Source organism: Typopeltis vanoorti, chromosome 10 (assembly GCF_054136105.1).
Source record: "Typopeltis vanoorti isolate ZY-2024b chromosome 10, IOZ_Tvanoo_1.0, whole genome shotgun sequence".
Lineage (NCBI taxonomy): Eukaryota > Metazoa > Arthropoda > Arachnida > Uropygi > Thelyphonidae > Typopeltis > Typopeltis vanoorti.
This window is the reverse complement of record NC_143558.1, coordinates 130,801,608-130,827,875: the sequence shown is the minus strand read 5'-3', so window position 1 is coordinate 130,827,875 and position 26,268 is coordinate 130,801,608. Positions and strand designations below refer to the sequence as shown.

General features: G+C 38.4%; 1 protein-coding gene across 1 annotated transcript in view; it reads left to right on the top strand.

Moving 5' to 3' along the window:
* Positions 1-26,268, top strand: part of LOC150102797 (anoctamin-6-like) — a 210,737-nt gene that overhangs the window by 72,338 nt on the left and 112,131 nt on the right. The window contains exon 4 of the mRNA XM_090399801.1: positions 23,829-23,981. Within this exon, the coding sequence (XP_090255927.1) occupies positions 23,829-23,981 (153 nt within the window). The remainder of the gene's footprint in view (positions 1-23,828; positions 23,982-26,268) is intronic.

The window sequence follows — 26,268 nt, the reverse complement described above, 5'->3', positions numbered from 1 at the left end:
TCTGTTATCTGATTTTTTTTTCTTGTAGTACAAAGAAGAAATCACTGCATATAACATGGGGTATGCAAGAGGGCAAAAATCTGAAAATTGATTACATTATAATGAATGTAGAAATCATGTCAGAAAAAATTATTCATGTAAGAGTTTTAATATCAGCAGACGTAACGACATTTTCTTTTAGGACTTATTTTTCACGGTATTAACAACACCACAAACACTTTTAACAACAAAGATGTTTTATTAACGCTTATGTTTCGCTGATTTTCAGGTTTCACTCACTCACTGTCGCGTTTACATGTGTGTTGTGTTCTGATGATGCTGAGTTGAAAATCAGCGAAATATAAGCGTTAAAAAAACATCTTTGTTGTTAAAAGTGTTTGTGGTGTTGTTAATACCGTGAAAAATAAGTCATGAATAACCATCAACACCTAAGCTTATCTGTTAGATTTTCTTTTAGGTTAGATACATGGCATTGTTGAACTATTTTACACTAAAATGAATGGGCATGTTCCCCAGGTGATTTATGTTTGTAACAGTTGTCTTGCGAATGATTTATAAAATAAATTCTCTGAAATATCTGCAGATTGAATAGGTCCATAACCCCTCCCAAAAAAAAGAAGATTACGTAACACATATACTCCATTTCTTTTAAAATAATTCATATCCTCTTTTTCAAGATAATTGTATCAAATAATTTATAATTTTTTGATAATAAAAGTGAAACTGATCATTATAATTTAAGAAATTATTTTGGTATAAATAATGTATCAGCATATAAAAGAAATGTCAGTATTTTATTATTATTATTTCACACCTCCAGGGAGTCCAAAGACTCATCCAAGGAGGGCACCTACTCTACAACTCTCTCCACCACCCAATCCACCAACTGACATCAATGCCATCTACTGCCGACCACCACCACTACAGGTGTTTCCACAGACAATCACAAACATTCATGCCCACGCGGGATTCGAACCCGCAGCCGTTTAGCTGGAGAGCAGATATGCTAGCCACTCGGCCAGCCAGATCAACAATTGAAAACGAAACAACATTCCTGATGTATTCTGCACTACAGTTTGAGGCACTTTAGTGTTCTCTCTTTTCTTTCTCAATAGTAGTGAGAGTAATAAGCCTTTAGCTTTTCCTCCAGCTAAGAGGATATTATCAAGTATTTCTAAGACGTAGATTATTTCAGAAATAGCAACCAGCAGCAGCAGTAGAAGTAGTAATATTTAGATTTTTTTTAAGAAAAACTAACAAAAATAATATTACTGAACTTTCTTTTGTGTGGTATGCATATAAACAATTTTGCATGGTGAAAATATAGCAATGAGCTGTTATATTTATATAAAAATGCAAGAAGTGAAAGAAACAAGGCAGATGAAATGGTTGCACTAATCGAGTCTGTTCAACCAAAAATTGTTGGAATAAGTGAGACATGGTTAGATGAGGACGACATCCTGACAGGAATACAGATGGAAGGGTATGATGTTTCGTGGGGATAGAAGAGGTAAAAAGGGAGGCGGAGTGCTGTTGATGATAGAGAAAGAGTTATGTCCGTACAAAGTAGAGATGCAAGAGGGAAACAGTGCCAGTAGTTTTCAGGCAGTGTGGTGTGAGATAGAGGTGAATGGAATCAAATACTTAGTTGGATGTTGTTATAGACCAGGAAATGTGGATGGTAGTCACTATGAAATGTATAATCAAATTAGACAAGCAAATAAGAAAAGAGTGATCATTATGGGCAATTTTAATTATGGCAATATAGACTGGAATGATGACATAGCAACTGGAAGTAAAGAGAATAAAGTAAAGGAAGTAAAGTAAAGAAATTTCTCGAGTTTTTGAGGGATAACTACCTCAGACAATATGTAACTGAGGGCACATGAAGATTGAGGGTCTTGGATTTGGTTATCTCATCAGAGGATGTAATTATAAATGAGGTGTCAAATCATCCACCAATTGGTGAGATTGACCATGAGGTGATTACCTGGGTGGTTGCCAGCAGGATGAGGACCTCTGTAAGAAAAGGATATATGCAGAACTACAAGCGGGGGGGGGGGTGATTATGAAGAGCTCAGGAGACAACTTGCAGGTATAGCATGGAATGAGGAGTTGGCTGGAAAAGAGATCAATGCAGCTTGGGAGATTTTCAAAAACTATCTAGTAGATGCAATGCCTAAATGTATTCCATGGGTGAGAAGGTTAAATAAGGTAGGTGTGAAATGGATGAATAAAGAGATTAAGCATGCAATACAGAGATAAAGGGCATTATGGAGGCAGCATAAGAGAAGCGGAAATAACCAATTCCACGAGGACTACAAAGACCAGGCAAGGCCGGTGATTTGATTGGTGAGGGTAGCTAAAGAGAGGCATGAACAGCAGTTAGCTAATGAAGCCAAAAAGAATCCTAAGGAGTTCTTTCGATATGTAGCCAGCAAAAGAAAGAATGATTATGAAAGAATGACATTGATTGGAGGAAATGGTATGAAGACAGCTGCTGCAGAAGGTGTGGTGAAGATACTTAATGAGCAGTTCATAAAGGTCTTTCAATCTTGTGAATGTGACTTCATGGAGATTGAGAGCAGTAGATGATGGGGAGGAGAGACTGACTATAAGTGAGCAAGAGGTGTATGGGGAGTTGAGCAAACTAGATCTTAATAAGGCTGTGAGATTTGATAATATATCACCATGTATTCTGAAGGAATGTGCCAGGGAGTTGATACCAGCCTAGACATATTTTTTTAATATGTCTTAATACATGGTAAGTTGATAGTCAAACTAGAGTGGATGTGGTAGGATATTAGATTGGTGCATTGGATTGGAGACTGGCTATCTGATAGTTATCAACAAGTTGTGTATGGGGGAGCGATATCCAGGAAAAGTAAAGTTACTAGTAGTGTGCCTCAGGGCTCTTTTTTGGGGCCATTTCTGTTTAACTTGTATATTAATGATATTGGTGAAGATTTGGATGGAGATATTCAGTTGTTTGCAGATGATGCAAAGTTGGGATGATCTATGAAGAGTAGAGAAGATGTTGTGGCCTTACAAGAAGACTTGAATAAATTGAGTGATTGTTCATGGGAATGGGGATGTGAGTTCAATGTTGCAAAATATAAGGTTTTAAAATTTGGAAAACAAAAATGGGATGCAGAATTTATGCTTGGTGAGGATATATTGTCAGAGGTGAAAGAAATAAGAAATCTGGGGATGATAGTGGATAAGGATCTGAAATTTAGGGTAACATAGCCAAAATTGTGAAGACAACACAAAGGCTTCTGGGTATGATGCGGAGGACACTGACTTGTAGAAGTAGGGAGATTTTTGTTCCATTGTATACGGCTTTGATTAAGCCACACATTGACTATTGTGCCCAGATTTGGTCACCTGGTTTTCAGAAGGATGAAGAGATGTTGGAATGAGTCCAGAGGCGACTGACTAAGGTAGTTTCTAACCTCTGGAATGTCGAGTATGAGGATTGATCAAGAAGATGCAACTTGCTGAGTCTGGTGGATATGAGGAAGAGGGGAAATATGATAGAAACCTACAAGTTATTAAGGGGCTGTTAGGGGATCAATGCTGGAGAGGTTCTACAGAAAATAGTGGGAGATCAGGGGAGAACTAGAGGTCATCCCTGGAAACTGTATAAAGAGGGTGTGAGTATGGGAGTGAGAAGCAGGTTTTTTTTCATGCAGAGTTGCGAATGATTGAAATACCTTGCTTGAGAGTGTGGTGTCTGCAGAGAATTTGAGTGTGTTTAAAGTATGGTATGATGAGCTGTGTGTATGATAAAAGGACCTCCTAAATGAGTCTTTGACTCCATGGGGTCTTGTGTAAGAATAATAGTATTTCTAAAATTTCAAATAATTTCAGCAGACAGTAGGACATCTGATTTTAGATTGCAGAGAAATAGTACCGAATTAGAAGCTTCACTGTACAACAATCTTATTGCCATATTTCGTTTGTCAAAATAGTAAAATGAAGCAATAGATTTTGAATACTGTCTAGAAAAGCTTTCAAACCTGTAGAAATTTAGAGTAATTATGCAATTGTGTTCTAGGAGAGGGGTAAGCATTACAAAATCTTCAAAATGAGCAAAAATTTTGAATCATTCTGAATATGATATATTTCATATTAATTTTCAATATATTTATGAGGATATACTGGATATTATTGTAATGTGCTAATACAAAAAAAAAAAAAAAAAAAGACGAAGGCAAAAATCACTGCTAAAATATCATTGGATATAAATTTTTTGATACCAAAAAAGACACAATCGGAAAAACCGAGGAATGCAATTTAACATTTGTTGTTCATAAAGACAAAAAAAAAAAAAAATCGTTTCTAGAACTGAAATGTGATGATCCATATAATGATATTTTGCTATGAAAGAAAGCAAAAGGTCATATTTATATCAATAAATATTATTTAAAAATATAAGGATTTTATATAATGTTTTCAAAGCAAACATTTGAAAATTCGCTAAAAAAGAAAATTGTTTCTATATTATAAATAGCATGAAAGAACAATTAGTACAACTCTTACGGTGCACTGATTTGAAGAATAAAATACACCAAATTTACTATCACTAAATAGATTCATTGCAAAGACTGATTGGTGGTTATTTCAGATTTGATTATTTTCACATATGTGAAATCGTTTCAATTTTTGGGAAGAGACAATAAATCATTTTAGAGGTAAAAAAAAAAAAAATCTTAGGACAATAAAAGAAATTCCAAGTAACACAATAGACATAAAGACAGGTGACACAAAGGTCACTCACCAACTATTAATCCACTAATGGCTCTAGAATAGCCGTAACGGGATTAACCGGAGAAAGGTAATGGCATGATAAAAGATAGAAATCTGATGAAGTTTTGATCCATGAAAAAATCTAGGGAGGTCTGGCTATTTCATCCACCTCAACCGGATGGGGAGTTAACATCAACACTACTCCTGATAATTTTAGCTAACTTTGCATCATCGTCAAACAGTTGTAGATCCCCAGTCAATCCACATGAAATATCATTAACACATTAGCTGCTTCACTCCTCGGGCATAGTTTGTTACCACACGCCAAGCACTCTCACTTCTTCAAGGTTCAGTATGAGTAATCTCATAGCCATCGTTAATCGACATACGAGTATACTCGTAGTTGGCTTGTGAGGCTCGTATACCAACTACGAGTATACTCGTAGTTGTCAGTGAACATGTTAACAAACAAGTTGAACAGTAGGTGCCCAAGAACAGAACCCTGAGGCTCACACCATTGGTCACCTACCTTTTCTGAGACACGGCTCCATCATATACAACTTACTGGTAACGTTCATAGAGCGAAACTCCTATCCATCTAACCAATATACTATCTATTCTATCCTCTGCAGCTTGTACACCAGCTTATTATGTGTTAATCTATCCATTGCTTTTGCAAAGTCCAAGAATATCACTGTATATGATTCTCCCTTATCCAACACATATGTCACCTTATCATAAAACATAAGCATATTGCTAAAACAAGACCTGTCCTTCAGAAATCCATGCTGACCATCATAGAGAATCTTATGCTTATCAACCCAATCCTATATTCTATTTCTAACCAATTTTTCCAACACTGATCACAACTACAGATATACAGACTGGTCTATAATTGGAAGCTTCTGTTCTCGAATCATGTTTGTGGAGAGAGATTATTTCTTTCTGCTCATTAGGAACCTTCCCCACTGCAAGACTTTCATTAAATAACCAGGACAATGGCTTGGCTAACTCTTTTGCATATTCTTTAAAAATACGTGGTGATATGTCATCCATTCCCACAGTCTTTATGAACATCTAATCCTAGAAACACTTAATACACTTTGTATTCTTTCACTTTTAATTCTCGCCTCCCTTCTACATATTGCATGTCATCATTCATACCACTACGATATACAGTGATGAATTGTTTGTTCAATAATTCCACTATATCATTTGCTATGGTTACTCTGCTACCATAACTATCCACAAGCATCAACCTGCCATAATTATTTTTTCTCTTGCTTGGAATATAGCAGAAAAATTCCCTTGGATTAGCATTGACCTTACTGGCCAATTTCCTCTCATATTCTACTTTTTCTAAGAAAAATTGAGCATTCTAGAGATCTTGGAGTTTTGACAGATAGGAAGTAAAGATTGCAAATGCAACCCAGGAGATAATCATAATGCTGAAACAAATATTAGCATGTAAGGAGTCCCTTTTCAAATCACTATTACTCAGTTTGCAGGGTAGACTCTTGCTCTCTCCTCCTGTCATATACATTTATCCTGTAAATCCTCTTCAATAATTTTCAGTTCTATCATATCCCTTTTTTCCTTTTCTCAGCTATACTATATAAATTACTAACCCTCAATCGATTCTGATACAGAACATTTTATTGACTTTGCTAGCTTGGTTATTTGCCTCTAGATTCAGTCCAGGACTTTCTCATTGATAAGAAAACCGAGGCAACTAGATCTGTGCACAATTGTATTCAGATATTAAAGATATAGGAAGAAAATAAGAAAGTTGATATCCCTCTTTATAATAATTTATAAAGAGAGATAATAACCTTCTTGTCTCTGCTTATCACTGCTTTCTATGGTCTACCACTACTTATGTGAAGACATGCTGTCTTTGCAGAATATCTTCCTCTTCTGTCCATAATCACCCTAAATCGCTAGCCTCACCATTTTCCTGCAGTCTAGGTTCTGTCAGCATATTACGTAATTTGTAGTCTTTCACCTCACAGTGCCTAACCTTTCACTTTTTCACAATAAACATTTCACATCTATCCTTTGTCTACAGTGCCAGTCTGTTTAAATCACCTTTATTTAATTATTGTTCTTGTGTCATTGGCAAAGAACTGGATATTTTCTCTTAAATCATTTCTTTTATTGTTGATGTACAAATTCGATTGCAATTGATTAAGTACAGAGCTATGCAGCATGCTACTGTTTACCTGAATTCAATTTCCCTGCTTGCTCCTGTTTGTCTGTCTGTCCATATCCACATTACCAGTTGTATATCCATATCAGTTTGCTTCAATTTATTATCATCATCATCAACCCTCCATGAGGGGTCAAAAAGAATCAATGTCTTAAATGCATTTACAATCTATGCACTCACCTCTCTCTCTCTTCAGCCTTGCATCCAACCATTCAAGAAAACTAGATTCCTTATCTCCTCACTCTCTCTCTTCTAAGATATCCCCATCGGTTGTTTACTTTGCATCTCGTCTTGGCTTCCAAAATTGTAAACCCGTACAATTTGCTACATTAAAGTGACAACCTAGTTCATGCATTCTGAGTTGCCTTATAAAACTGCAGACTCCTCACAGTTCTTCCCAACTTTTTGTAATCTGCAAACAACTGCATATTGCCATTGAGACCTTTTCTAATATCATTACCATACAAATCAAATAACAGATAAAGAACCTTAATTTACACTGCTAGTGACTTTCCTATTCTGGGATATTGCTTCTCCAATATACAACTTGATGATACTTATCAGACAGCTACTCCCCAACTCAGTGCACTATTCCACTGTTCATCCCCCCATCCATTCCAGTTAAATTACCACCTTGTCATGTTGCAGTCTCTCAAAGGCCTCAGCAAAATCTAAATATACCACTGTGTATGCATCTCTCTTGTCCATAAGTAATAAGCAAGTCGATTGCAAAAGCACCACTTCTTTAGCATACCATGTTGTACATCAGAGATAATGCTGGTACTAAAAACCCAATTCTGAATTTTGATTCTTACTAACCTCTCTAACACTTGAACTGCTTCTACAGATACACAGATTGTGCCTATAATTTGAAGCCTAAGTTGTATCAACTTCCTTTCAAAGCAGAAAAATTTTGCCCTCTTTCTACTGCTTTGGAACATTGCCCTAAGACTCATGTTAAGCAAGTACATCAAGGCAGTTGTTAACTCTCTTAAACATTCCTTCAAAACAGGTGATGATTTATCATCAAACCAGTGGCAGCTGGTGAAAATTTTAAGTGGGGAAGCTGCATATACAAAATAAAAAAAATCTTTTTTTCCTAATCAGTAGCCAATTTATTAATCAATAAATTTACATATTAAAAAATTGCTTTATTACAAATATTTCACCCTCACCATGAACAATCGCCAATAATAAAAGTTTTGTATCTCACAGAAATAGCATGCACATGCATACAATTTATCTGTAAGCAATAATGCCCAAACGAGCAGTGTCGGAATCACTTATAACGAGCAGTGACAAGCGCAAACGAACATCGGCGAGTCTAGTTGCAATTGGCGAAACGCGATAATTCTGACACTGCGTTAGATCGCAGTGCATTTGTTTCGTAATCTAAAGCGTTAATAGAACAATTCCAATTATTAACTATTCAATCAATGTCAAAACATAAGCTGTAACTTTTAACATGTATTGCATTTATATAATGTTGAAAGCATTGTTATTATTTATAAACATAAACAAAATTTAATTTTTTCCTTTGGGGTGCTGCAGTGTCGCAGTGCTTATGTACGAGCTGCCACTTCATCAAACCCTACAGCCTTATGCTCATCAAGTTTATTCAGTAACTCATATGCCTTGTGCTCACTCACCATCAGTCCCTCCTCTGCACTCCACTCATATTCACGTCATTCACATTCTCATATTCATATGTCACATTCCCAAGGACGTAGAAGCTTTTATGAATTGCTCATTTAATATCTCAACCATTCATTCCACATTAGTTATCATTCTACCAATTTCATCCACCATTATCATCCTTCTATAGCCAATCTGTTTTCTACTGGCCATGTAATGAAAGAATTCCAGAGATTTTTTTTTGGATTGGGAGGGGGGGGGGGGGGGGAGGTTCATTAAATGATTGGTGCTCACACTGTGTTTTTCCTACCCTTACCAGATCAAGTCACTTTCTTCCCATGCTCTTTTTAATCCTCATGCAAGTAATTGTTATCCCTCATCTTGTGCTGCCTCCATAACCTCTCCTTCCAGACTGTATGCTAAACTTTTCATTCATCCATTTTAGAGCTACCTTATTTAACCTCCTTACCTCAGAATACATTTAGAGAATGGCTCATTCAGATAGCTCTTGAGTTGAATTCAAGCAGCATTGATCTCTTTTCCATCTAATTCCTCATGTTATAATATAGCTTCAAACTGTCTCCCAAACTTTTCATAATACACACGTATCTCTTTCTCACAGAGGTTTTCGTATGGCAGGCCACCAACAACATGACATGATTCTTTCATGGTCACTGTCATGACTTGGAGGAAGATTTGTGATAACATCTGATATCCAAGACCCGTTATCTTCATGGTCCCTCTGTGTACTGCCTATGACAGTTGTCCCTCAAAAAATTGTATATGAGGGTGGTCTGAAACGTTCTTGGCCTAACAATGAAAAAACACATTTATAATTTCAAAATTATTTTTACTTTTAAACATAATCTCCCTTAAGACTAATACATTTATTCCAGTAATGCTCCAGCACTATTATCCTGTCCCTGTAGTGGTTCTCAGTAAGATCTGCAAAACACCCCCCTCCACATGACTTCTTTTTCTTTTCTTTTTTTATTAATAGTACTGCTATGCCCCCCCCCCCCCCTTCTCCCCCACATTAGTAAATTTTTACATGGAACACTTTGAAAACAAAGTACTTACCACAGTTACATATAAGCCACTAGTGTGGTTACGCTATGTAGATGATGTGTTTGCCATCTGGCCCCATGGACAAGACACTTTGGATGCGTTTGTCACCTACCTAAACAGCCAACACCCCAAAATCCATTTCACAGTAGAAAAAGAATCGAATAGCTGTTTACCATTTCTTCAAACATTATTATTATTATTACCCCAAGACCTCATGGAGTCAAAGACTCATCTGGGAGGTCCTTTTATCACACACACAGCTCATCATACTGCCTTGAACACATTGAAACTCCTTGCAGACACCACACTCTCAGGCAAGACATTCCAATCATTTACAACTCTTCACGAAAAAAACCTGCTTCTCACTCCCCTACTCACACCCTCTTTATACAATTTCCAGGGATGACCTCTGGTTCTCCCCCCCCCCCCGATCTCCCACTATTTTCTATAGAACTTCTCCAGCATTGATCCTATAACAACCCCTTACCAACCTGTAGGTCTCTATCATATCTCCCCCTCTTCCACCTGTCCACCAGACTCTGCAAATTACATCTTCTCAATCTTTCCTCATACTCGACATTACAGAGGTCAGAAACTACCTTAGTCAATCACTTTTGGATCCTTTCCAACATCTCTTCATCCTTCTGAAAACCAGGTGACCAAATCTGGGCACAATAGTCCATGTGTGCCTAATCAAAGCCTTATACAACTGAACAAGAATCTCCTTACTTCTGCAAGTCAATGTCCTCCGCATCATTCCCAGAAGCCTTTGTGTTGTCTTCACAATTTTGGCTATGTGTCCCCTAAATTTCAAATCCTTATCCACTATCACCCCAGATCTCTTATTTCTTCCACCTCCAACAATATATCCTCACCAAGCATAAATTCTGCATTCCATCTTTGTTTTCCAAATTTTAAAACCTTACATTTTGCAACATTGAACTCACATTTCCATGCCCAATCACTCGATTTATTCAAGCCTTTTTGTAAGGCCACAACATCTTCACTACTCTTCATGGTTCGTCCCAACTTTTTATCATCTGCAAACAATTGAATATCTCGTTAAAATGCGAGTTAAACAGTAATGGCCCCAAAACAGACCCCTGAGGCACTTCACTAGTGACTTTCCTTTTCCTGGATATCGCTCCCCCATACACAACTTGTTGATACCTATCAGATAGCCAGTCTCCAATCCAATGCACTAATCTAATATCCAACCACATCTGCTCTAGTTTGACTATCAATTTATCATGAGGTACTCTATCAAAAGCCGTTGCGAAATCTAAGTATATTACTGTGTATCCTTCTCCTCTGTCCAAGGAAGCAGTCACTTTATTGTAATAAGTAAGTAGATTATTAAAACATGACCCCCCCCCCCTTTAGCAAATCCTTGCTGGTCATCAACCATTGTTGTCAACCCAACTCTGTATCCTAGTTCTCACAAGCTTCTCCAACAACTTAATCACAACACCTGATACACAGATAGGCCTATAGTTTGATGCTTGAGTTTGATCACCTCCTATTTTAGTCACCCACCTTTCAGATGGATCACTATCTTTTTCCATTTACAGAAAGCCTACACACACACACACAGGAAGATACCTGCATAAACAATCACATCATCATCCAGTCCAACAGTATGGCATTTTAAAAACACTTACACACAGAGCCAGAGCCATTTGTTCTAACGATACAGCTCTGACCACAGAACTCAAATATCTGTGCCATACATTCTTGGCCAATGGCTATAATCTCTATAAAATTAAAATACTACATAGTTCCATTACTCTGCCCTCCCCTAATACACAAGAACACAACATGACCATTTCTATTCTCTATGTCAGAGGTATAAGATAGCCAAAGTATTGATGAAACATGGCCTTCGCACCACTTTCAAACCTCATGTCAAACTAGCACCTTTGATCTGCTTGCCTAAGGATAAATTTCATCCTTTAGCACACCCAGGAGTGTACGAAGTTCCCTGTGACTGCAACGTGGCCTGTTATGAACAAACAGGAAGATCAGTTAACATCCGCCTGGAAGAACATGAAAAATACATTCGCTACTCTTACTATGGCGAGTCAGGACTGGCAGACCACGCTTTGGACACTCCTTTTATGGAATTAGATGGAAGAAAATGAATGTGCTATTTAGGAATTGTTACAGATCGGAAAGATTATTTTTTGAGTCAGCAATGGCTTTGAAGAATTCTCATAACCTTAAGAAATATGGTTGCATTAATTTGCGAGACTGTTATCTTAAGAGTTCCTCATAGCTGTTTTTTTTTTTTTTTTCCCCATTAGAGGGTGCCAAAAATAGGACTTTAGATCTTTTGTCCATTGGAATTGTATTGTTTCACTCACTCCCTGTCACGTGTACAAGTGTGTTGTGCTCTGAATGATGATGATTTGAAATTCAGCGAAATATAAAGCAGTTAATAAAATATCTCTTGGATAAAATTATTTGGTGTTGTTAATACCATTAAAAAAAAAGTCATGAATATCCATCAGTACCTAAGCTTATCTGTTAGATTGATGACACCACCTCTTGATTCGAAGAAAAATGCTGACCAGAAATGTTCCAACAATTTATAGTGCAAATCCCTTAATTTTCCCATTGCCAAAACATTTTTGTGGGCAGGTGCATTGTCCTGATGAAAGATGATTTTTTTTCTTCTGCAAACCGGGTCTTTTCTCACGAATGTTTTCATCTCGTCTGGTTAAAAGATCGGAATAATATTCCCCAGTTATTGTTTTACCCTTTTCAAGATAATTAATAAACAAAATGCCTTTAGCATCCCAAAACACCGATGCTATGACCTTTCCTCCTGATGGAACCATGCTGAACAACTGGCGTCTGTCCACTGTTTTGACTGCTGTTTGGTTTTCTGGTGTGTAATGGTGAATCCAAGTCTCATCCATAGTAATAAATTGATGCATAAAATCAGTTTTATTCTTGTTAAAATGCTCCAAGCACTGTTCAGAGATTTTCATGAGAATGCCTTTTTGATCTGCTGTGAGCAAGTGCAGCACCCATCTTGCACAAAGCTTTTTCATATGCAATTCTTCATGCAAAATATATCCTACATGTTATTTTGAAATGCCTGTAGTCTTAACAATTTCATGCACTTTGATTCACTGGTCATCCAATACCATATCGTGCACTTGATCAATGATTTCTGGTGTTACACTTTTTGGACGTCCTTTACATGGATCATCTTCAAGGGTGGTACAGCCATGTTCAAACTTGGCAACCCATTTCTTAATTATCAAAAACGGAGGAGAAGCGTGCCTATAAACTTTTATGAACTTCAAATGAATTTCTTTTGGTGTTAAACCTTCTTTTACAAAGAATTTTACGCGCCACATGATACTCAATTTTATCCGTGTCAAGGGATACAGACAACACTTGTGTTTCAGACAGCTGTATAAAACAAACTACTTGATAGAATGACTTGCAATTTCACATGGATGCTTATGACAGATGTATCAACTTAGAAAAAAAACAAAAATCTTGCCGATAGTGTTGCCATCTATGGTCGAGGCTAAGAACTTTTCAGACCACCCTCGTATAACAGAGTTCCATCTGGTATCTTATTAAATGTGTTTGCATGTATGAAACTCTCATTGTATAGGCATTTCCTCTATCCAGCTCAAATGTCACTTTTATAGTAAAGTGAGTAAATTAATAAGGCAAGATGTAACCTTCACAACCATGCATCTCACCCTGGAGTGTCATATTCCTATCCATTCATTCTTGAAATCTGCCATATATCATTCTCTAATACTCTATCATGGCTCATTTGATACTGGTTAACATACAATTTGTCTAATACTATGCTTGTTAAGAGATCAGTCATGGAGCATGAGTGGATGAATTCACATTTGGTCGAGTGTGACTCATGTGACTTGGTTGGTGAGAGTAGCTAAAGAGAGGTATGAACAGCAGTTAGCTAATGAAGCTAAAAAGAATCCTAGGGAGTTCTTTCGATATGTAGCCAGCAAAAGAAAGAATGATTATGGAAGGATGACATTGATTGGAGGAAATGGTATGGAGACAGCTGTTGCAGAATGTGTGGTGGAGATACTTAATGAGCAGTTCATAAAGATCTTTCAATCTTGTGAATGTGACTTCATGGAGAGATTGAGAGCAGTTGATGATGGGGAGGAGAGACTGACTGTAAGTGAGCAAGAGGTGTTTGGGGAGTTGAGTAAACTAGATGTAAATAAGGCTGTGGGACTTGATAATATATCACCACGTATTCTGAAGGAATGTGCCAGAGAGTTGACACCTGCCTTGACATATTTTTTTAATACGAGTCTTGCACTTGGTCAAGTCCCTAAAGAGTGGAAGAAGGGCAAGATTGTGCCACTTCATAAAGGAGGTGATCGAACTCAAGCATCAAACTATAGGCCTATCTGTGTGTCAGGTGTTGTGGTTAAGTTCTTGGAGAAGCTTGTGAGAACTAGGATCCAGAGTTGGGTTGACAACAATGGTATAATCTTTGATGGACAGCATGGATTTGCTAAAGGGAGGTCGTGTTTTAGTAATCTACTTACTTATTACAATAAAGTGACTGCTTCCTTGGACAGAGGAGAAGGATACACAGTAATATACTTGGATTTCGCAAAAGCTTTTGATAGAGTACCTCATGATAAGTTGACAGTCAAACTAGAGCAGATGGGGTTGGATATTAGATTAGTGCATTGGATTGGAGACTGGCTATCTGATAGGTATCAACAAGTTGTGTATGGGGGTGCAATATCCAGGAAAAGGAAAGTCACTAGTGGAGTGCCTCAGGGATCTGTTTTAGGGCCATTACTATTTAACTTGTATATTAATGATATTGGCGAAGATTTGGATGGAGATATTCAGTTGTTTGTAGATGATGCAAAGTTGGGACGAACCATAAAGAGTAGTGAAGATGTTGTGGCCTTGCAGGAAGACTTGAATAAATTGAGTGATTGGGCAAGCAAATGGGGATTGAGTTCAATGTTGCAAAATGTAAGGTTTTAAATTTTGGAAAACAAAGATGGGATGCAGAATTTATGCTTGGTGAGAATATATTGTTGGAGGTAGAGGAAATAAGAGATCTGGGAGTGATAGTGGATAAGGATCTAAAATTTAGGGGACACATCGCCAAAATTGTGAAGACAACACAAAGACTTCTGGGAATGATGAGGAGGACACTGACGTGTAGAAGTAGGGAGATTCTTGTTCCATTGTATAAGGCTTTGATTAGGCCACACATGGACTGTTGTGCCCAGATTTGGTCACCTGGTTTTCAGAAGGATGAAGAGATGTTGGAAAGGGTCCAAAGGCGACTGACTAAGGTAGTTTCTGACCTCTGGAATGTCGAGTATGAGGAAAGATTGAAAAGATGTAATTTGCAGAGTCTAGTGGAGGGAAGGAAGAGGGGAGATATGATAGAGACCTACAAGTTGGTAAGGGGTTGTTATAGGATCAATGGTGGAGAAGTTCTGCAGCAAATAGTGGGAGATCAGGGGAGAACCAGAGGTCATCCCTGGAAACTGTATAAAGAGGGTGCGAGTAGGGGAGTGAGAGGCAGGTTTTTTTCGTGCAGAGTTGTGAATGATTGGAATGCCTTGCCTGAGAGTGTGGTGTCTGCAAGGAGTTTGAATGTGTTTAAGACCCGGTATGATGAGATGTGTGTGAGATGAAAGGACCTCCTAGATGAGTCTTTGACTCCATGAGGTCTTGTTTAATAATAATAATAATAATAATTTGTGGTCTCTAATTGAATAATGAGTCTCTAAGAAGCAAAGAAGTGACTGTTTGTGACCTCTGTTATTTTCAAGAGAACTAATTTGAGGGCAGTGTAGCAGTAGTTTGGTGGCTGAATTTTATCTTCCATGTTTTATGATTTGCCAAAGAAAAACTTCTTCCATCCTAACTGCAGAAGGTTATAAAGAAGATATAGGATGGATAGTAATTCTGGAGTGTAAATTTTGAGCATAACTGGATGGATACCAGAAATCTTTTTGATATTTGATTGATTATGGATTCTTTTGATATCTTTGTTTTGAAAGTACAGTTGAACTATGCTTGGTTATGTACTTTAATCACATCACACATTTTTGTATCTACAGTATAGTTTTGAGGAAATCACATTGAAAAGGTGGCATGGGGGGGGGGGGGGACTGTTACAGGCCTAAAAGTGAACTGCTGTGTTTATTTGCAAATGCCAGGAGCATCAGAAATAAGGGAGATGAAATTGTTTCACTGAGTTTGTTTCTACATAATATATCCACGGTTTATATCCATAGAGCATCCTTATATGCACAATTCTATAGGCCACTTATCATCTGAATTACTGGATCTGTTCAACTATTTGCCAGTCTCTTTAAAACCTAGGTGGCCACATTTGTGTGCAGTAGTATACAGATATATCAGAGCCTTGTAAAGTGGGGGAATAACTTCCTTCTTCCTACAAGTGAGTATTCTCACTTGTAGGAAGAAGTAAGTTATTAAAAGGAAGATATGGTCGATTGGTAGAGCCTCTGCTTCTTATGGCTCATGCAAAAAGTTAAGCAAGTTTGGGCACGGTTAGTAGTTGGATGGGAATCAATCGTATGATACTGTTGGCACACTCTCCCTCGATGAGTCTTTGGACTCACTGGAGGTGTAACATAATAATAATCTCAGAGTTAGGAGAATTAATTTCATGAGACTAAATAAATAAATAATACTTGAAATCAAGAGCTGCATAAAAAGAGGATACTTGGACCTAATAATATATTTATCTGAACTCTTTTCATGATACAAGGTCCATAGTATCCTCTTTTTATGCAGCCAAGGCACTACTCAAGTTGCCTTCTCAGTTTGTTATAATCACCTATCTTATAATTCCACATATGCATCTTCTTAGTCTCTTATGTAAATTGTTGTTTCCCAGTTCAAAACTTCATGATCAATCACTTGGAGGCATAATGGAGATCGGAGGCACACTTTGCAGATTTGCAAATCCCTTCCATTTCATTCTGCTTAAGGTAGTTAGTTATTCCTAAGTACATACATACATCTTCAAGGCCCACCTTTCCTAATTGGGTTGTGGGGGCAACAGCTGCAAGAGGACCTTCCAATGGTCACAATCCTCTGCCACCAAGCTCAGGTGGTCTGGTGGGATTCCCAAACGTGTCCACCCAAGGTTTTGGATATAATCTATCCAGCGAGTCCTTGGCCTTCCACGTGGCCTCCCACCCTCTGGCTTGGCAAAGAGGGCCTGCTGAGGGAGCCTCTCTTGTGGCATTTTGACCCGGTGCCCGTACCAACGTAACTGTGATCTCTCAACATGGAGAAGCAGCGGTTGAGTATTGAGGGTTTCCCGAATTGCAGAGCTTCTGACTCTGTCGAGTCTTGTCAGCCCCACAACCCCTCGAAGGAACCTCATTTCAGCTGCTTGGATTTGTGTCTGCATTCTTTCAGTCATTACCCAACTCTCATGACCATAGGTGAGGATGGGAACATAGACTGTATTGAAGACAGCCAGCTTTGCCTTCTGGCTTAACTCCCGCTTCAATACTACCGAACGGCCAAGCTCCCGTAATATTGAGCTTGCTAAGCCAATTCGAGTATCTAGCTCTACGTCCCATTTTCCATCATTCGTGAATATGGACCCAAGGTATTTAAACTGCTCCACCTGCCTCATTGGGACTCCACTTACATGTAGAGTGCACTGGGATGGTTGTCTTGAGATCACAAATGTTTCAGTCTTGGCCAACTGATCTTCATTCCGGCGTCTGCACAAACAGCTACAAACCTATCCAGGGTCTGCTGGAGGTCATCTGTGGAAGAGTTAAACAGAACTAGGTCATCTGCTAAAAGCAGACATCCAACGCTACATCTTCCAATTCTGACACACTCACTGCCTTGGCTGTGCCTATCAATCTAGTCCATAAATATTATGAAAAGGAGGGGTGACAGAACACACCCTTGGCGGAGGCCAACGGAGACTGTGAAAGGTTCAGACTTTGCGCTGTTTATCCTGTCACAAAACTGTGAGCATTCATACAGGGACTTGATGGCAGCTAATAGTTGGCCATCCACTCTATATTCCTGTACTACTTGCCAAAGCTTATCCTGAGGAACCCGGTCATATGCCTTCTCCAAGTCCACAAAACGTGTAGACATTCTTGGCATATTCCCAAGATTTCTCAAAGCCTTGCCTTAAAGTGAAGATTTGATCAGTTGTGCTTCTAGAAGGACGAAAGCCACATTGTTCTTCCTGGAACTTTGACTCAACTATGCTCCTGCACCTTCTTTCCAAGCACTAGCATACACTTTTCCAGGCAGGCTGAGCAGAGAGATGCCACGATAGTTACTGCAATCCTTCTGGTCTCCCTTCTTGAAGACTGGTATTATTATGTATGTCTGCCATTGCTTTGGTGCTTGCCCAGATATCCAAGCAGCCTGACACACTCGCGTCAGCCAGAGAACACCATCTCGATTTAAGGCTTTTAGCATTCCGAATTTCATCATTGCCAGCAGCCTTGCCCGATTTTAGCGATTTTATTGCTAAATGGACCTCTTCTGCTGTGAGACTAGTCATTGCCTCGATCTGTACCTCTTGGATGTCCACAACTGCTGTGCCACCCAGGTTAAGAAGGCTCTCAAAGTATTCCCTCCATCTGTGGAGGATATCCTTCTCGGTTGTTAAAAGTGCACCATCAGAGGCATTAATTGCCCTTGCTATGCACGATTTCCTCCCTCGAAGGTGGCGGATGGTCTGCCAGAATACTTTGTTTGCATTTGCATAGGATGAGTCTAATCTTTCTCCAAAGGATTCCCAAGCCTTCTGCTTTGCTGTCTTTACTGCCTCAGCAGCAGCTTTTCGTGCCTCAGCATACCACAAGCGCATCTCAGGTGACCTGACCCTAAGCCATGTTAGGTAGGACTCCTTTTTTGCCCAGACAGTTTTTTGTACTTTTTGGTTCCACCAAGGTGTCCTTTTCTCACTGCCCATTGCCACACCGAGCCACTTTCTGCCACAGCATGAGAGTGCAGAGGCAGTGACAGCTGTTCTGAACATCTTCCACTCCTCCTCAACATCTGCAGTATGCTTGGGAATCCTCTTTGAACCTGGAGGAAACGTCATCTGCAAAATTCTTCCTCACAGCCTCATTTTTCAATGCCTCCCATTTCACGTGGTATAGCTGCTTAGGCCTACCAGCGTTGATGGTAGCATCTGGTTTCTGAAGCCGTAGAGTGCACACAACACGGTTGTGGTCAGTTGACACTTCTGCCTCTCTTTTCACACGAATGTCCAACAGTGAGGAAAATAGGTCTGCTGAGACTATAAAGAAGTCAATCAGAGACCTTTGTTCTAGTGTATCCCTGTACCAGGTATACTTATGGACTTCTCGGTGCTGGAAGAAGGTATTCATTATGGACAAGCTGTTAGTACAGCAGAAGTCCAATAATTTCAATCCATTTGCGTTAAGGTCAGGGGCGCCGTTCCTCCCCACACCCCTCCATGTCTGGTCATCTGTTCCAACATGTGCATTGAAGTCACCCATTAGCAGGACTGATTCCATGTCTGCCACCCTGTCAAAAGCAGCATCCACTTCCTCTAGGAAGGCAGAGTAGTCTGACTCCAGATTAGGTGCATAGGCATGCACCACAGCCAAATCATGGTTTTTCATCTGAAGCCTTAACACACATACCGTCCCCCCAATGGGATCCACTCAGCAACACAGTCCGACAGCTGGGGGCTTGTAAGTATCCCCACACCTGCCTGAGTAGACATTGTCGGGCTCACACCAGAGTAGTAGAGCTTCCACCCCTTATCCAGGTTGACAGTTCCAGAGCCTCTCCTCTTGGTCGAAGAAAGCCCGACTAAGTTGGGCTTTCTTTGCTGGTAATTCCTGAGTAATTTTGTAAATTAATTTTCCTTTCAGCCTATATTCACATTGTTGAAATCACCAATAATGATAGGTGTTGAAGACACTGAACCTGTTACATTCTATTCCTCTAACTACATTATCCTCTGTTAGCTGGGTCTCACTAATGCCCATAATTATTGGTTTCAACATCTTCCAATACTAAGAATGTCACAAATTTATTCCTGATGCTTCTTAAATTTGTGTATCTGGTTACTGAGCTAATGAGTTCAATCTTGAACTGAATCTCCCACCTTATTAACACAGTTTATACTTTTCTTTCTTGACAAAACAAGGCTTGCATTTCCTGGAGTCATCTCTAACAAGTTATCATTCTTCCTCTTGCAAAGTTTGGCCTGGTTGGCCATGTGGTTAGCATATCTGCTCTCCAACCAAAAGGCTACGGGTTCGAATTCCTCCGTGGGCTTGGATGTTTGTGATTGTCTGTGAAAATACTAGTGGTAGTAGTGGGTGGTAGATGGCGTGGGTGTAGTTGTGGTTCATTGTAGATGGTGGAGATGGAGTTGTAGAGTAGATGCCCTCCCTCGATGAGCCTTTGGACTCCCTGGAGGTGTCAAGTAATAATAATAAAAGTTTGGTCCTGAAGAATTTTCATGACTGAGCAACTTGTATATAGAAGCTAATGATTTCACATCGCTTGCCTTAGTATCCCAGTCTTAAAAATACTTAAGGCGCAAACTTTGCTTACATACACTTGGATAAAGGATTAAACCAAGAATATAATTTCTTGGTATCTTTAATTTATAGTAACCAAGTGGACAAACTTCCAACAATTATTTCTAATCCAGAGTACTTTAATAATAAGGTATGACACCTTTTGGCTACTTGTATATGGAAATGTAACTTCTGCAATACTTCAACTTTAGTATTACCTCTGGGTCTGGCTACCACTGATGAGACCTCAAATAAATGTCGAAATCAGTCTGGGTAGTGACCCTTCCCATAATGCATATCATTATACATGTCCATAAGGAGATGTGCTTTGCATTATTGGATACCAAGGCAAGTGATATGAAGTCATTAGTTTTTATATATGAGTTGCCCAGTCCTGAAAATACTTCAGATGCTATAATTTGCATCTGAAGTATTTTCAGATGCAAAATATTACCCTTGGATAAAGGATTAAACCAAGAATATCATTTCTTGGCATCTTTAATTTACAAGCAGAAATTAGCAAATCAGACCAAGAAATATAAGGAGGTTTTTTTTCGAAATGTGGCAAGTAGAAAGATGCGATTATCAGATGATGATATTTTAATGGACGAAAGTAGTAGATTGGTAACTGCTGCAGCATTGTGGATTTAGAGGAAATGAAAAAAGACTTACTGAGCAAGAGGTATATTAGGAGTTAAGTAGACTTCATGTCAATAAGGCAGTAGGACTTGATAACATATCATCACATGTTTGAAGGGAATATTCCAGGCAGTTAGCATCAGCTTTGTACCTGTTTAATAAGTCTTGTAACAACATAAGTCCCGAAGAAATGTAAAATTGTTCTACTTCACAAAAGCAGTCATAAGGCTAAGGCTGAAATTTATAGGCTCATCTGTACTTGAGTTGTAGTTAAGGTGCTGGAAAGATTGGTGAGTGTTAGGATTTATATATGGATTGATAACAGCGGTGTTCCCTATGGGTGTCAGCATGAGTTTGTTAAAAGGTGGTCATGTTTTACCAGCTTGCTTATGTATTATAAAACAGGGTTACAAATATATTAAACACGGGAGATATATAAGAGTGGTACACTTAGATTTTGCACAGGCTTTTGATAGATTGCCACACTACAAGTTGATAACTAAAGTGTATCTGATGGGATCGGATAGTAGATTAGTGAGTTGGATAGGGAACTGGCTTTCAGATAGATATTAATAAGTTGTGTATGGGGGTGCATTATCCCAGGGAGAGAAAGCCACTAGTGGTGTGCCACAGGGGTCTGCTTTGGGATCATTGTTATTTAATTTGTATATTTAATGATATTGGGATCAGTTTAACTGGTGATATACAGCTGTTTGCAGATATGTGGCCTTACAGGAGGATTTTAATAGATCGTGTGATTGGAACCATATGAGTTCAGTGTTGCAAAGTATAAGATCCTGAAATTTGGAAAATGATGCACAGGATTTGAAGTTCAGAGGTCACATTACTCATTAATATATAAATTAAACAACAATGATCCCCCAAACAGATCTCTGTGGCACATCACTAGTGATTTACCTCTTTCAAGATAGTCCCCACATACACAACTTGCTAATACCTATCCAACTCACTAGTTTGTTATCCAATCCCAGCTACTTCAGTTTAGTGACCAACTTGTGGTGTAGCAATAGCAATATATCAAAAGCCTTTCCAACATCTAAGTATACTACTAGTTTATGCACCTAACCTGTCCAGTATATTCATCACCTTCTTATAGTGCATAAGCAAGTTGGTAAAACACAACTTCCCTTTAAACTAACCTGTGCTAACAAGCACAAAGAATACCACTGCTATCAAATCCCTTTTGAATCCTAGCTCTCACCAACCTCTCCAATGCCTTAACTTCAACTCCAGATATACAGATCAGCCTATAATTTGTTGCCTTAGGCTTATCACTACCTTTGCTAAGTGGAACAATTTTGTCTTCCTTCCGCTCCTATGGGAAATGTGGTGTTGCAAGACTGTTGCTAAATAGATAAGGACTGATGCTCACTCCTTGGAACATTCCCTTAAGACACTTGGTGATATGTCATTTAGTCCTATTGCCTTATAGTCATTCAGCTTATTTAACTCTTCATATACTGCTTGCTTGCTCACCATTAAGTCTTCTCTCATTTCATTCTCTACACTTGAGCTTCTGATTTCACACTGAGGGTGCAATACCCTGATGAACTGCTCATTGAATACCTTGACTGTGTCCTCTGCAGCAGTTACTATTCTACAACTTTCACCCATTAACATCATCTTACCATAATCATTCTTCTTTCTACTTGCAACATATCAAAGGAAAAAAAAACACCCTTGGGTTCTCCTGGCCTGCTCTTTTATACTCTTTGTGCAACTGATTATTACCATTATTTATCTTGTGCTGCTTAATTCTTCCAGATTTTATGCTTAATCCCCTTATTCAGTTATTTGACCTTTGGAATACATTCATACATTGATGTTGTTATATATTGCTTTGTCAGTTCCCAAGCAACATTTATTTCCATACTGCTCAACTCTTCATTTCATGTGATAGCTCCAAGCTGTCTCCTAAGCTTGTCATAATCATTAACCTTGTAATTCCACATATATCCTTTCCTCACAGAAGTTTTCATATGACTAGCCACAATCCAGGTGATCATTTCATAATCACTTTCACCGGCTAGATGGAAGTGTGAAACATCCTCTGATGAAATGATCTGATCTAAAACTCTCGATCCTCACATGCCCTCCTTTACATATTGCCTAAGATAGTTGTCGCTCAAGAAATTGATTTTCCTATTCCCAAATGCTATTTCTTCATTCCGATCTATACTTCTTAATTAAAATCATCCATATTAGTCACCCTTCTCTTGTTCACTGACCCAAGTTGTTTATACATTTCTTCATCACCACTCTCCACATTACCTGCCTATAACAGCTAACTAAATCTCTCTTCCTGTCAACCTCCACCACACTGCCTCAAAACCGCCACTATTTGTCTACATTATGTAGACATAATTCTATCAGTAATCATCAGTAATTTCATCAGTAATCCTCCCCCACTCCCTTCTTGTTTTTTCTATTCAATGAAATTTCACTTATTCCAACAATTTTGGGTAAGTAAAGTCAATCAGTGAAACAATTTCATCTCCCTTCCTGGGATTTGTAAATAAACACAGCAGTTCACTGTCTGGTCTATAACCAATCCTACCCAAGCCCCTTGTTGGTTGTGATTTCCCCTTGTTTAATCACCTTTATCACCACTTACCACATATATTCACTCAGTCTCAACTACCAAACTCACACCCTGATCTATTCCATTTCTGTGCTGATCATCCCCATTCATAACATTCACTACTACTTCTGAGATCCACTCTCTCTATGCCATGTATACCCATGACCCCCCCCCCCCCCCGACATTTCTTTATTCCTCTTGCATTCCCATTCTCTCACACTATTATGGTTTCCTTGGAATTTAAGATATCTTTTTTTATAAAAAATACACAATACTGAAGTAGCAATTTGATTTTTCTGCACAGGTTAGTTTATTTCAGTGTACTGACTGAAGTTTTTTTCATTAACAGTTTTGCAGTATGGTTTTGTGATACTCTTTGTAATGGCTTTTCCACTGGCACCATTATTGGCACTGGCAGGATGTTTAGTAAAAATAAGAACAGAAGCATATAAGTATACAACATTAATTCGGAGACCAGTAGCAACAAGAGTTCCCAGTATTGGTAAGTTTATTATTGTTGTTGTTATGATGAGTATCCAAACTTCATAGGCCAATAAGACTAATTGGAAGGAGATTCAAACTTGTTACTGCTATGTCAATAATACCTTTCATTTTAGTCATTCATTAATAATGATCCCATAATTCTTTCTAACGATATGCTCTACTTGTCTAGCAATTTCCATTGCTGAGATCTTACTTTTTTTTTTTTTTTTTAACTATATGCTTAACTTTTCAGGAATGGACTCATATTAAATTTATGGATGGAACAACTATTTCAGATATTAAAAAAAAAAACTTTAATAACATTCTCAAAACATTAGGTGAGTCCTTAAATCTAATACAATGATTTCTGTTCACCATTGAATTACACTGATAGAAAATAATTTCAGCCATGGAAATGTGGTAGGAAGTCAGTATATGTTGCTCAGTTAGTATGATAATGACGAGTAGGATAGAAGGGATTAAAGGAGTGCTTGTGAATGGAGAACTGAGTAGCATGAGGGATAATAAGAGATTTTGATTTGATTTTTTATGGTGCAAAGACATAAAGGGTCATACTGTGCCAGAACACAGGTCACAGCAGTACATGTGGTAATTGGTTAGTAGTACAATCACAAACATCCATGACCTTGGTGGCATTTAACCCACAGCCTCATGGCTGGAGAGTGGATATGTTAACCATTTGGCCAACCAGGCCAGTGGAGAATAAGAGAACAGAAGCAAAGTGACACAGCATGAGAAAGAGCTAAAAAATAATAGTAAATGTGAGTAGAAAAGAAAGAAATAGGATGGCCACAGATGTGGGAGGAGCACTTGGTTCTCTGCAGGATTCTTGGATGGGTAATTGAGAGAGAGAGAGAAAGAAATGGCAGAGTCTCAGTGGAACTTGTTATACATCCAGAAATAGTCTGTCATATTTATATATGAATGCCAGCAGTGTCAGAAATAAAGTGAATGAATTCATTCCCCACAAAATTGTTGGAATGGGCAAGACATCCTGACAGCAATAGGGAGGGAGGAGTGCAGTCAGTGATAGAAAACGAGTTGTGCCCATGCAAGAGAAAAATAGTGGCAGTGGTTATGAGTCAGTATGGTGTGAAGTAGAGTTGGAAGAATGGAATGCTTATATGGATGTTACTATAGATATGGTAATACACAGCAGCGAAAATGAAATATGTAAACAAATGGGAAATGAATGATCATTATGGGTGATTTTCATTATGGTAATATACACTGGGAAGACAAAGTATCTCGAAGTAAAGAAAATTAATTTTTTGAGTTTTTGAGGGACAAGTATGCAGTATGAAATGGAGGGCATGTGAGGAACAATGTTCTTTGCTTTGATCATCTCATCAGATGATGTCATTATAAATGAGGTGTTGAATCTCTCACCAGTTTGATTGATAATGGAGATTAGCTGGGTGGTTACCAGTTAAATGAGCACTTCTGTGATCAAAGGTTATATGCAGAACTAGTGCTGGCAATTATGAAAAGTTCAAGAGACAGCTTGCAGCTATACCATGGGATAATGAGTTGGATGGAGGGAAGTCAGTGTAGCTTGGATGCTATTGAAGAACTGTCTAGCAGAAGCAATGTCTAAATGCATTCCAAGGGATGCATTTTGGTGTAAAATGGATAGATAAATAAATTAAGCATGTAACCTCTAGGAAGAAGGCATTATGGATGCAGAATAAGATGAGAAGTTCAAAGAACAGGCATGGAAAGCAACTCACTTCTTAAAGGTAGCAAAAGTGAGGGAATGCACCAGAGAGTTAACATCTGCCTTGACATATTTATTTAATATGGATCTTATGCTGGGCCAAGTTCCGAAGGAGTGGAAGGAAGGCAGGATTTTACCACTTTATAAGGAAGGTGTAACTCAAGTTTCAAATTATAGGTTCTTCTGTGTGGATCAGGTGCTGTGATTAAAGTGTATGAGAGACTAGTAAGGATCAAGATCCAGAATTGGCTTGATATCTCTGGAATTCTCTTTGATAGACAACATTTGCTTAAAGATCATGTTTTAATAATCCTTACATATTACAATAAGGTGACAGCTGACAAGGGAAATGCATACATGGTAGTATATTTACATTTTGCAAAGGCTTTTGATATATTGTCACATAAGAAGTTGATAGTTAAATTGGAATGGATTGGGTTAGATAATAGATTAGCGATTGGCTGATAGATATCAGTATCAGCAACTTGTGTATGGGTAAGCAATTTTGCAGAAGAGAAAAGTCACTAATGGTGTGCCTCAAGGGTCTGTTTTAGGTTCATTGCTGTTT